Below are 13959 nucleotides of genomic sequence, written 5' to 3'. Positions count from 1 at the left end.
CCTCGGAACTGGAGCCATGCGCTGACAGCGACCGGTGTCTATGCTTGCGGGATCTCCCACGGTGCTCAGCCCAGTCTTTCCCTGGTGCCAAGGAAGCAGAGGATCCCGATGTCCTGAAAACTGGTGAGATCATGGAGGACCAGTCACTGTTCCCTAGATCTTTCGAAGATGCAGTAAGAGTAGCAGCAAGAGGGAGTGTATCGAGAGGCTCCCCTTGACCCCCCGGCGTCAATGACTCTGATGCAGGTGTGGATGGAGTGGACTTTTTGGAACCAAAAAGTTTCTCCATTTTATCAAGGTGCGCACAACGGCCCTTGGGGGTCATCTGGTCACACAGCTGACACCCTTGGAAGTCGTGCGAAGCCCCCAGGCAAAGGATAAAAACCTCATGCGGATCCGTAATAGACACAATCCACAGGTATTGGGGGCACCAACGAAAGCCAGACAACGCCATGAAAATTCAGACGCGCAGTCATGACAGACGGCTACTGGGAAGTGGGTTGCCGGAATCGACCGCGAAAAGCAGGAAAAAGGAGAGGCACCAATTGCTAAGGGGGACCAGACGATAGGATGGGAAAAATATTTGTTTATTACACAGAAAAAGAACAAGAGCAGCAGAGTTCCAAGAACTGCGAGGCAACTGCACCGCGGAAAAAGAGAAACTGAAGGGGGACCTCGTGTGGACGCGCACATAGTGGCATGCTCAGTGTGCCAATCAAAGCTTCTAGAAACTGACAAAAGTTTTCCATGCTGGGCTCCATCTGATGATGTCACCCATCTGTGAGGACTACCATCCTGCTTGTCCTAGGAGAATATGGTTAAGGCAGTTAGCATAGCTAGGTTTAAAAATAGGTTTGGACAAATTCCTGGAGAAGTCAAACAAACTTATTAACCAAATAGACTTAAGAAATAGCGACTACATATCACTGAGCAACAGCAGCATGGGATCTATTTACTGTTTGGGATCTTGGCAGGTACTTGTCATCTGGATTGGCCACTGCTGGAAACAGGATACTGGACTTGATGGATCCTAGGTCTGGCCCAGTATGGCAAGTTCTTATGTTCTTATGACTCCTTTTCAACACTAGTTTGCTCTCTGCCATTTTGAAGAGGAACAATGCTAAATCCAGCTCAGTCTTGAGAAAATTTTTTTTATTTCTCTCTCATTCCCACTTCTCTCCAGCACCGTCAAATGGAGACTAATGAAAATAATTGTAAAACTAAAAAAAAAAAATGAAAAAAACTCAAAGGGGAAAAAACCCAAGCAGCTTAGAATAGACAGCACAAACACATCCTTTTGCGCTAGAGGAAGGAAAATGCCTGAGGAGATCTGTGAAGCGGCAGGTGCATGGAATACCTGTGCATGCTCAGAAATACCTTCTTGGTCTCTCTAAACTCAGAGAGCTATTTGACTTGGTGCCATCAGATGACATCATCTACTTGTATGACTGATTCTTGTTCTTGTCCATGGAGAATAATTAAATACTCAAAACAATATAACTGCAAAAGTATGTCCATCTGCATGGTACTTTGTAGATCTTGGGGACTGGAACCAATCACCAAGCTTGGTTTTCAGAATATCCACAGTGAATGTGCATGAGAATGAAGCAGTACATGGAAATCTCTCATGTGCATATTCATTGTGGATATCCTGAAAACCAGGTCTGTTTGTGGCTCTTGATGACTGGCATTGGCTACTCCTGGCATATATATCCTCAATTATGGATTAAAGAAATTTATATACAGAATGAAATAATGAAGCTATGACTCACACTGTCTGCTGGTGCAAGTTCTGTATCCTCCAGCATTGGACAATCCTCATTTCCTGCTGTAGCACCACTTTAAAAAAAACAAACAAAAAACACACACATTTCAACTCTGTATAGTTCGGTCTTAAAATCTCCAGTTTACCAGACAGGTCTCCATTTAAGGTATTTCCTGGTGTCTGAGAAACACACTTTTCTAAACGTATTACTATTGTTTGGTTGTTGTAACATTCCTGTTTGATGTTTTCATATTCATAATTCCAGCTGTCTTCATTTCTAGTTTTGTGGGATAAAAGGAGAAGCGGTTACCTGTTATTTTCTTTCCATGAATCCTGCTATACCAGTCCAGTCGAGACAAGTGGGTTATGTCCCCCTACCAGCAGACGGAGACAGACCACACAGTTTTCCTTTATGACATCGTCACCACTATATAAAGGTGGTATAGCACAAGGAAAGCCAGTATTATTTATTTATTTATTTATTTCACATTTTTCTATACCGAGCTTCATGGTTGAATACCATATCAGATCGGTTTACATCGTATTCCTATGAGAAAGCACTGAACAGAAAACAGAGTTGCTTACCTGTAACAGGTGTTCTCCTAGGATAGCAGGATGTTAGTCCTCATCAGATGTAGCCCGGCACGGAAAACTTTTGTCAAAGTTTCTAGAACTTTGACTGGCACACTGAGCATGCCCAGTATGCCACTATACATGCGTCCACGCGGGGTCCCCCTTCAGTCTCGTAACATAGCATTACAAAAAACTAAACTAGGAGAAAACCTAACTCTATGGGATGGCGGGCGGGTTTCCTGTAGACTAACATCCTGTTGTCCTAGGGGAACACCTGTTACAGGTAAGCAACTCTGCTTTCTCCTAGGACAAGCAGGCTGGTTGTTCTCACACAAGGGTGAATACCAAGCTACAGGCTGCTCCCAAACTCTAGTAAATTCACAGACACCGAACCTGATGCCAATGGGCACAACAACTGCAGTGCTGTGGAAAACAGAGGGAGACAGCCTGACCCAAAAAAAAAAAGAGCTTTAGATCACAGGAGCACAGCGGCTTGAAAGGATCTCACACAAGACAAGCCAGTACCATGTTGAGATCCCAGGACACAACAGGAGGCTGCAGGGGAGGCTTCAGCTGAAGCAGACCCCACATGAACCGGCTCACCACAGGTTGCATAGAGACCAGCGAACCTTCAACTAAGTGGTGGTAGGCTCCGATAGCATTGAGGTGTACTCTGATAGAGTTGTCTTCAGACCAGCGTCAGAAAGATATAACAAATAGTCCAGTACTTTCAGAGTGGGACAGGAGAATGGATCCACGCCATGATTCTCACACCATACAGAAAAGCTCCTCCACTTCAGAGTATATGACTTCCTGGTGGAAGGCTTCGAGAAGCTATCAGGACCCGAGACACGTCATCAGAAAGGTCAAGGGGCCGCAGAACTAACATTTCAATATCCAGGCCATCAAAGACAGCACCCAGAGGTTGGGATAGTGCAGCCTGCCGTGGTCCTGTGTGATCAGGTCGAGGGAGGTCCCCAGACCAATTGGTTCCCGACCAACAGATCCTGGAGGATCGGGAACCAAATCTGTCTTAGCCAACGGGGGCGGGCAATGAGAATCAGGGTCCCCCCCCCCCTTCCTGGCGGAGCTTCAGGAGACTCTTCAACACCAGCGGAAGCGGAGGATACGCATACAGAAGGTCCCTGCCCCAAAGGCGGGCAAAGGTGTCTGAAGCTGGCCTTCCGGATTCCCTTGTTTTCACAAGGGGAGGCGAAAAGGTCCACCTCCAGAATCCCCCATAGGTGGAAAATGCGATCCGCCATTGTTTGATCCAGGGACCACTCGTGGGGATGGAAAGCTTGACTCAGTCAATCCGCCACTACATTCTCCGTTCTGGCCAGGTATATGGCCTGGAGTAGGATTCCTTGGGTCTGAGCACAGGCCCAAATCTGGACAGCCTCTGACAGAGGAGGAGCAATCCAATACCTCCCTGTTTGCTGATGAACCACATCACAACCTGATTGTCAGTCTGGATCAGGAACACTTGACTGGATAGGCGGTCCTGAAACGCCCAGAGTGCATACCTGATGGTTCGAAGCTCCAGGAAGTCGATCTGGTATGGAGCCTCTCGAGCAGACCAGTGACCTTACGTACAGAGGCTGTCCACATGCGCCCCCCAGCCCACAGTGGAAGCGTCCACAGTGAGTACAATCTGGTACGGGGAGGGGCCTGAACGGGAAGCCCCTGCTCCAAGTTGGGCAGACTCTCCCACCATGACAAGAAGGTCTGGAGAGATGACACTTAACCGCAAGCTGAAGTCCTGGGAGGCTTGCTGCCACTGCGACTGCAGGGTCAACTGAGCGCTCTGCATGTATAAGCGGGCGAAGAGGATAACATGGACAGATGCGACCACGTGGCCCAGAAACTGAAGCAGCAATTGGACCGAAACCCTTCGGCTGCTGTGGACCACACTTGCCAGGGACACTAGAGCAAGCACATGGTTGTGAGGAAGAAAGGCCTGAGCCTGGGTCATATCCAGGCAGGCTTCCATGAAGTCCAACTGATTCGAAAGGGTAAGATTGGATTTCGGATGGGATTCCAGCACTTGAATGGTTAGTGTAGGGAGTGAAGCACCCCTTCACACGCGGCGCTTTTGATCAACCAGTCGTCCAAGTAGGGGAAGACGTGCACCCTCAGGCAGTGGAGGTGTACGCCCACTACCGCCAGGCACTTTGTGAAGACCCATGGGGCTGAAGTGAGGCCAAATGGCAACACCTTGTATTGAAAGTGACTGTCGCCCACAAGTAACCGTAGGTACTTACTGTGTTCAGGAAAGATTCCTATGTGAGCATACATATCTTTTAGATTGAGGGCGCAAAACCAGCCTACTCTTTGCAGAAGGGGAAATCAGGGTGCCCAGCTAGACCATCTTGAACTTTTCTCTTCACAGATGTTTGTTCAAGGCCCTCAGATCTAAGATGGGGAAAATCTCCACTGTTTTCTTTGGAATCAGGAAATATTTAGAGTAGAATCCCAGTCCCTGCTGATGTAACGGGACACTGCTCCTATCATTACAAGGACGGAGAGCTCTGTCCTAAAGGACTTCCTGGTGTGGTGGTCTGACCCCACGATGAGCGGGGGCATCAACGAACTGGAGAACCTCCAGCATCTTATGGTGGGCATCCTCCTCTGTAAGGAGCTGGAAAGTGATCGACTCAGCCATCGGCCGCACAGGTCAGATACTCTGGCAGAGTTCGACGCTTCTCATCCAAAGGATGGATCTAAGGGAAGGTCTCTGGAGTCCCGTGAAGACGAGACTGAAGTATCATTCCACCCAGGGATCATAGGGGGTGTCCTCCTCACTGAAGTCACCTGGGGGCGCTTGAGGAGGAAACAGGGGCACTGATGGCTTTCAAGGGCATTGAGGGCACCAAGGTCCCTGAAGGATCAAGGATCGGACCGGCAAAACCGGGTGCGGTACCGGAGTCCCTGATGGTGCCCTCGGGCAGGAGACATTATCCTCCTCCAAGGAACTCATAATGGGGATGACTATGTAGCCGTTGGGGTATCAAGGGATCCCTGGCACCGGAAGTGGCTGCGTGAGCAGGACGCCCAAGAGGACGTCGAGGCACTCCAGCAGCGGTGCTAGCATTGCAGGGGCAGGCTCGGACACCGGGGGAGGCACTGATGGAACCAGTGGTTCGATACCCTGAAGAGCTCAGAGCACTGCCTGTTGCACCCTGCGGTCCAGTTCCTTTTGGAAGTCTGCCAAGGTGAGGACTGAAGAAGGAAGAGGAAGAGACATCAACCAGAGCCTCCCCGAAGCCCCAAGGGTCGTCAGACTCGATTAGACAAAATGCAGCAGCTCTTCAGATCCAGAAAATCTGATCCTTCAACTCTGGCATCGGGAGACACGATTCCCAGGGGCCATGGGGAACCGATGGATTTGGCTCCATCGGTGTCTGCTCATGGGAATGAGGTGCCAGGGATAGGCCCTCTTCAGCATCATCGCGCTCCAAAATCTTAGGTTAGTCTCCATCCTCAGCACCGGGGAAAGACCGGGCCGAGCACTGTGGAAAGCCTCGGAAGCATAGACTCCGATCACTATTGTTGCACAGCACCAGACTTGGGCACTGGTATCTGTAGAGAATGCTTAGGACTCTCAGGTATGATGGAGGTCAATGCCTCCTCTCCGTGGGGTCTCTTCGGGAGCACCACAGTGGACACCAATGCTACGTGCGATGAGGGTGACTGGAGTCTATATGCTTCCCACGGTGCTTGGCCCAGTCTTTACCCAGCGCCAAAGATGGAGACGAACCTGAGGTCCTGGAGTGTGATGATGCCGAAGAGAGCCAGTCCCGGCCCCTCGTTCCCATGAGCGCCCCAGAGGGGGAACAGACACCAATGGACCCAAGTCCATTGGTTCCCCATGGCCCCTGGGAGTCAAGGCACCCGACACTGAAGATGAAGAATCAGATTTTCTGGATCCAAAGAACTTCTCCATTTTGTCTTATCAAGCCCAATGACCCTTGGGGGTCATTTGATCCCATAGATTGCACCCCTGGACATTGTGCAATTCCCCCAGGCAGAAGATACAGACCTCATGTGGATCCGTGATGGACATGGTCTGTGGGCACTGGGGGCATCAGTGAAAACCTGATGCCACGAAAAAAGAGCTGGCGAGCAGTCAATGACTGGCGGCCACCGAGGAATGGCACTGTCGGGAATCAACAGCAAGAAGGAAAAAAAACCCCAAAACCAACAACAACTTACCACACCACCCTATCAAAGCGCTGACAGGGAGAAAGGGGACCTGGTGCAGAAAATACCAAGAAATAACTCAAAATATCAGAGCTCCACAACCACTAGGCAAACACTTTGCAGAAATAAGAGAGATTGAAGGAGGCCCTCGCGAGGTCATAATGATAGCGGCATGCTGGGCTTGTTCAGCGTGCCAGTCAAAGTTCTAGAAATTTTTACAAACATTTTCCGTGCCAGGGTCTATCTGATGTCATCATCCATGTTTGAGGACTACCATCCTGCTTGTCCTAGGAGAATATGAACATCCAAATAAACTTCAAAAATATCAAAAATGACTGCTCTGGAGAGCAGATCCACTTATAGTATGCTATCTGTCCATACCTCTTGGAGAAAACAGAAATAAATAATCAAGGGAGGACAGGAGAAAAAAAACAGCAAAGGCTGAGATGAGACAACTTCTCCTCTGAAACACAAATAGATGTTGGGCACCTGAAAACCAAAATTCCTCCTGCTTGAAACAGTTCAACTTCCTGGGAGGGTCCTGGACTGGTGTAGTAGGATTCATGGAAAGAAAATTAGCAGGTAAAAATTTCTCTCCTTCCATTTCATCCTGCTACATTAGTCCAGTCAAGACAAATGGGAAGTATAAAAGCCCAACAAGCTTGGAAAGAAAGAAGTAAAGACCATCATAAAAATGCCAGCTCAAAAGGCCTTATCTTCCTTATCAATCATATCCAAACTCTCATGCTTAGCATAAAAATGCACAGATAACTAAGCAGCCGCCATCCAAGTCCAGCGACACAATAACCATTGCTTCCAGCCAGGAAAAACTATGCTTTAGAAAAAATGGGCACAAACCCAAGGACCTGATGGGTCTGGAAAACATGAAGGTATCATGATGCCCTTGACCCAATTTACCAGGCTATCTATACAGACTGCCTTACTATATGTATCCCTTTGAATAAAAACCCATACAGCTTAACAGCAAGGATTAGTAAGCTAATGAGTTAACGGACATCCAAGGTTCTCAAGAAATTGTTGCCGCCTCGAACATCCTTGTTGGAGACACTATCAGAAAATAGTCTGATAATGTTAAATGCTTGGTTACCTTGTACTTGTCATTACCATTACTCTTCTGTTTTTTTGTATGCCATTAAAATTTTGGTGTAGCATACGTTAAGTTATGCCATTTTTTGATCAACTGATATTGTCCTGCTTGTGGTTATATTTTAACTTTGAATTTCATTATTTTCAGAGAATTTTTGTACATGTATTTGACAGCTAAGAAAAAGAAAGTAGTCCCTGAAGCAGTGATTCAAAACGTGACATGTCTTGAAATAAGTGAATTTCTTGCAACATTTTTGTTTCCCATATTTCTTTCGTTTGCAATTATTTTGAACTTTCTTTTTTATAAGTGAGGAATTAGCCAGCTAGATCAAAGCATTTGAAAATTGTATAGCATAACCAGCTAAATCTACCTACCTAAATTTCAGGAGGCTGCTAAATTTAGCCTGACAAATTCTGGGCAGCAGTTTTAAGGACAAAATTAAGTGGCCAGCATGAATATCAGTGCCGGCCATCTAACTTGGCCAGACAAATATAGTACTGGAAAAGCAGTCCCACGTCTGTCTGGCCAAGCTCTCTTCCTCATTAAAAAAAAAAAATAAATAATAATAATAATAATAATAATAATAATAAAACAAAACGCAATAAAGAAAATGTCTGGCATCATCCTCCTGATGCACCTTTTTCCAAAAGGTTAGTTCTCAAGCCCATCCTCTACTCCCTCCCACCATGCTTTCTTTATAAATTAATTGCTCCATGGTCCCCATTTCCTTACTCCCACCCTCTCAATGTTCCTTTTTCTTTAAACCAGTAATGGTCCTGTAGCAGCCCTAAACAGACTACTCTCAGAATGTAAAAATAAAGGCTGTGAAAGAAGCCCTGGATCCCCTGCTTGCTCCTGTCCGAATAAGGTTAGAAAACTAACCTGTAGATCCCTTCCTACACCCTCCTCTTTTTTTTTTTTTTTTTTAAAGACAGGAGAACTCGATCAGGATCCCCAGGCTAGTACTCCTTCCTTATTTGAACAGGAGCAGGCAGGGGATCCCAGGGTTTCTCCCACAGCCTTTATTTTTACATTCTGAGGGAGGGAGAGAGATGTTTATGGCTGGCCATGGAGCCATTTCAGTTTAAAAAAAAAAAAAGGAGCATCGCTATGGTAGGAGCAAGGGACTGGGACCTTACGACAATTTCTTTTTTAAACAGAAGCATCAGGAGGGTGGCAGGAAGAAGACGGGAACCTCTTGGCAATTTTTTTTTTTTTTTTTTAAAGAAAGTCACTGTGGTCTGGGTAAAGCCCATTCCTTTATGATTTCTGTATACTCCTGATATATTTCCTGTTTGCCTTCATCTTTGGTTTTCTCTTGAACTGACTTATTTTGAATATCCTTCATTACAATTGCAAGGGGTTATGGATAATTTTGATTTTTGTGTTAGAAATTTGTAATACTGTAAAACTGTATTATAAATGTTAAAATGTTATAATTTTGGAAGGATTATCAAATGTAAAATTGGAAAATGATAAATTAAAAATTTTTTTTAAAAAATCCATTCGGCGCTTGCAAGCCCGACTTGAGTGTGTATTTCCCAGTTTTGGCACGCACTGAGCTTTTAAAATTCACCTTTTAACTGGTCAAAATTTGACAGGCTAGATTTCATTTAGTCAAATATTAAGCTGCTAAACCCAGCCGGATAAGTTAAACTGAATATTCATGTGAAGATAAGCAGCTATAATTAGCAGGACGGGGGTTTTGAATATTTGCATCTAAAAGATATCTCCAACATGCATAAAAACAGACCAGCTTCACTAAGGATACTTCCAAGATGAAATGGTTTCCATGAACTACTGCAGAACTAGCTATTTATAGTAGAATATAACTCTTAAACCTCACATTTTCACCTACTTTAGGAAATATAGATTCTAATGGACTTTTAAATATCAAAAATTTTTGGCTTGGCAATTTTTTTTTTTAAACTAAAAATTACTCTGTGCTTTACTTGCATACTTGATATTATTCACCTCTTCTGGAAGCCAACTGAAAGAAATCAGACTGCTGAAAACAGGAACCACACATAAGCTTTTGAGATTTAAGAATCTGAAAAGCATATTAACTGTACAAAATACTGTGGAAACAAACTTGGAATTTATCATATGAAATGTTAGATTCCCACATATCACAATGTGACCTTTTTGGCATTACTACTTTCAATATATCAAGCTGAAGCACTAGGTATTATACAAACCAAAATGAAAACACAGGCACTGAAGGGGTCAATTATAGTGGTCAATAACATTTTAATCAGTCTCATTAAGATTAATTTTCATGTCAGGCAGGCCATCTAATTAAAATATCAACCATTTCATGAACAGTAATAAGAAAATTTATATAATAAACAAACATTAAAATATATCATTACCTTTCTTCAACAGTATTGCCAAAAAGGACTTTTCTGTTTGAAGATTGAAACTCATCAAGCACTTGTAAAGCATTTTTATTCTCAGCCTTTGCTGCTTGTGTGTCAGCACCAAGTACAAAACTGCTTGGATTTGGAGTTTTAGAGATGGACCTTGGAGTAACAATTTGGGAGGATGCACTGAAACGTGTTTTGAAGGATGACCCTGGAAAACAATTTATAACATGATATATGGGGTCCAATTTGATCACAATTTTTCTTCAAGTGTTAATTTAAGCCAAAATTTGTTTGCATTTTCAGGATGCAATAATATGCAGGATACATACAAAGTTCCAAGTATACCTATGAAGTCAATGAAACCTTTACTTATGGTACCAGATCCCAGCCCTAATCTCCAACTGAGCTAAAAGCCTAGAGGAGGTGGAGGAGGAGAAAAGCTGCCAGCTCAAAACCAAAACAGCTCTTCTCTACAAAAGCATCACAGTACCAAAGGGCTCAGGAGATGCAAAAACACTGAAGATATGTTAATACAGAGGAAATAAAGCACTCAAGGTAGAATCTAGGACACTGAAGGCAGTGATTTGAACCTGAAAACCTCAATATCAGAACCATCAAGAAGCCAAATTTGTAGAGAAAAGCACAGACAAGACACCAAAGCAGCTCTTAGAAACTTGCCATAAAAGAGAAGGCATTATCAGGTGAGGCTGTGCTTTGAGATAGCAGAGTTCAATTTCCTGAAACAAAGCGGTCAGCATACTGAAGTCCTCAACATGCTCAGCATGAAGAAATAAACAATTCTTAAGAGTGTTAAAATACGAATTTCTGAAACTGCTATGGACTGATCCTGGTACGTACAGGGAAGAAGATTTATTCCTCGAAACAGGTTGCCAGACTTCACTAACCTGGAACAGGTTTCGCTGGGCTTTCAATTCTGAAAAATCCTGCATCAAACACAACCTGCTCTACTTCCTTTAGTACTTCTGGGGCTGCAGTTTCAGTCATTTCTTCCCGCTGCTTCTTATGCTTCATGGCTGCTTTTATTGCAGCAAGACGGCTTCGTGCTGCGACTCTTCCATTGTCTCCTTGGTTTGCTTTTGATGTTACCATCTTAACACTCTTCTTCTGCAAGTGAATTATCAAGAATGTCTTCATCCTCTTTTGTTACAGCAATACTACCTATAATCTGAACAACATTATAACTGCTCCATACAAGAATACTAATTCAAGAAGAGAAATATTTCATGATAAAGAAACTAGAAGAGCCCCTCACCAACAAAAAAAAGTTATGCTTTATTGGTTTTCATCTGTCAAAGATTTCAACTATTTTGTGATGTATGAAACATTATTCCCATAGAGACAGAATGAGAACCCTTTAAGACATGTGGCCCATTGGAACATAGGCATGACAATTATTTACCTGGGTATGTGTCACTTCTCACCCTAGAGTGGCTCCTCAACTCAGCAAATATAGGCTCAGAGGATCTGATCAAGAAGGCTCTATTGCAGCAAGGTTACTTGATTATCTTATCTGTTTGTGGTGCTTTATATCAGTTTGGCTACAAACTAATATTTTTCACCAATTTGGGTAATGAAGTCATGGAAGACAAATGGAAAGCATGGATTTTGAACATTATGAAGTTACAAACGCTGAGGTAGATCTTAAAAAAGTACGCCGAGCCACGCAGCATGCCTCTGTTCCCTCCAAGGCCGCTCTGAAATCTGAGCGGCCTCGGAGGGAACTTTCCTTCCGCGTCCCCCCACCTTCCCCTCCCTTCCCCTATCTAACCCCCCCCCCAGCCCTACCTAAAATCCCCCCCCCTACATTTGTTGTGCAAGTTACGCCTGCTTGAGGCAGGCGTAACTTGCGCGCGGGGCCTCGGCATCCCCCTGGCACAGGCTGCGGGGCCGGCAGACGCGGGACCGCCCACCCAGCCCGCCCCCGAACCGTTGCCATGCCCCCAGACCCACCCCCAGACACGCCCCCCAGACACGCCCCCGGCCTGCGACACGCCCCCTCCCACCCCTTTTACGAAGCCCCAGGACTTACGCGCGTCCCGGGGCTTTGCGCACGCCGGCGGCCTATGCAAAATAGGCGCGCGAGTGCCCTGCGTGTGTAAATCCAGCAGGATTTACACGCACAGGGCTTTTAAAATCTACCCCTTAGATTGTAAGCCCTCTGGGGATAGGGAAATACCTACAGTACCTGAATGTAAACCGATGTGATATCTCAGATCGAATGTCTGTACATAAAAAATAATTATATAATTATTATATAATTATATAAATCTATATAAATACTATATTTATAGTATAAATACTATAAATACTATTTATATAGATATTTACTATAAAGTATATACTATATACTTTATATACTATAAAGTATATACTATAAAGTATTTATATATCTATATAAATACTATAAATAGTACTATATATATATATAGTATTTATAGTACTATATATATAGTATTTATATATCTATATAAATACTGTAAATACTCTGCTGTTCACTGTAAATACCCTGCTGTTCAGCTGTCTCCCCTTTCCAGATCCCAGTTTTATTCTCCCGGTTTTATTGTAACTTTCTCTCTCACAACCTTGCTCTTGTTTACTGTGTTTGAATTCTCTCTTCCTATCACACATTGTTAATTGTAAACCGGTTTGATTTGATTTCTGTCAAGAAAGTCTGTATAACAAAATAATAAATAAATTAAATAAATAAATATAAATGGACCAGAACTACAATTTATAAATAAAACCCATTTAAAAAAATATATTAGACTGTGTGTGTGTGTGTAAGCATGGTATAGGATTTTATTTTTTTAAATGGGTTTTATTTATAAATTGTAGTTCTGGTCCATTTATATTTATTTAATTTATTTATTATTTTGTATATTATTTTGTATATATACACATACATACATACATACACATATTTAGGCTATGTATATTAGACAAATATATCAGGCACAGGTATGTAAATATATTACTGGGAGAAATATAAAATATACAAACCCAAAATACAATAACTTTGGTCCCTTGTTCACTATTTAAGAAATTTTGAAACTCCTATTTTCAAAACTACAAAATGGTTATTATACAATGCAAAACACATTAATGAATCATTTACTCACTCATTCATACCATACAAAAAAAACCCTCATCTATTGCAGCAAATTATGTGGCCAGCTGGGAATATACTTTAACATTTATGAAATACCATTCTATAACAAACCAGAAAAATCCTGTTTTGCTAATCTCATACATTCAAATAATCTCTATGGACACAATAAAATATTAGCATAACAAAAACAAAAGTTCTAATGGCAACCTAGAAGCATGGAACACATCTAAGAACACTGGTTCTAAATTTTGATTCCTGGAAATCCAAAACTATTACTGTTCCAACTGAAATTGTTGCTGCTTTAGCAGTTACCAGATCATTGAGAGTGCCTTTAAAATCTTTGCAGTATTTGTAAAGTTCAGAAAGACCCCAATAAAGGCCTGTTTTGCCCTCTCACGGGCTTCCTCAGCAGCAACCTGTTGAATGGAATGAGTTACAGATGCAATAAGTGGCAGCACACAATTAATAGCAGGCTGTGTACGCCCGCTGAGAGATACAATTGGAAATGGAACCTGGCTCGGGTACAAATTTGAGCGCATAGTTTTACCAAGTTCATGGAGTTATAACTGAAACCCCACCCCCCCACCCCCCCGAAGATGCACAGACGGTGCACCTTTATACAGGAGCTCAGCACCACATTTTGAAAAAAATAAAATCTTCCCAATGGCGTCAAACAGCTTTAGGTATTTACTTGGTGGGGTGTTAGAAATCTATCTGGTTTTCTTGGCTCTCTTAAGTGCTTATTCCACTATTACTGAATGGTTCAGGAGTTGTATCATGCAAACCTATATATTTTAGATCCAGTTTCCAGGCC

General features: G+C 43.3%; 1 protein-coding gene across 4 annotated transcripts in view; it reads right to left on the bottom strand.

The window, feature by feature from the left end:
* DLGAP5 (DLG associated protein 5) overlaps window positions 1-13959 on the bottom strand; it is a 214075-nt gene that overhangs the window by 13587 nt on the left and 186529 nt on the right. For all 4 annotated transcript variants that reach the window (XM_029598267.1, XM_029598268.1, XM_029598266.1 and 1 more), the window contains exons 14-16: window positions 10921-11140; window positions 10022-10223; window positions 1773-1839 (exon numbers count right to left, since the gene is read on the bottom strand). In XM_029598267.1, coding sequence (XP_029454127.1) covers window positions 1773-1839; window positions 10022-10223; window positions 10921-11140 — 489 coding nt within the window. The remainder of the gene's footprint in view (window positions 1-1772; window positions 1840-10021; window positions 10224-10920; window positions 11141-13959) is intronic.

Source organism: Rhinatrema bivittatum, chromosome 4 (genome assembly GCF_901001135.1).
Source record: "Rhinatrema bivittatum chromosome 4, aRhiBiv1.1, whole genome shotgun sequence".
Taxonomy (NCBI): domain Eukaryota; kingdom Metazoa; phylum Chordata; class Amphibia; order Gymnophiona; family Rhinatrematidae; genus Rhinatrema; species Rhinatrema bivittatum.
Note: the sequence above shows the minus strand (reverse complement) of the source record. Positions and strands in the feature narration are given on the sequence as shown.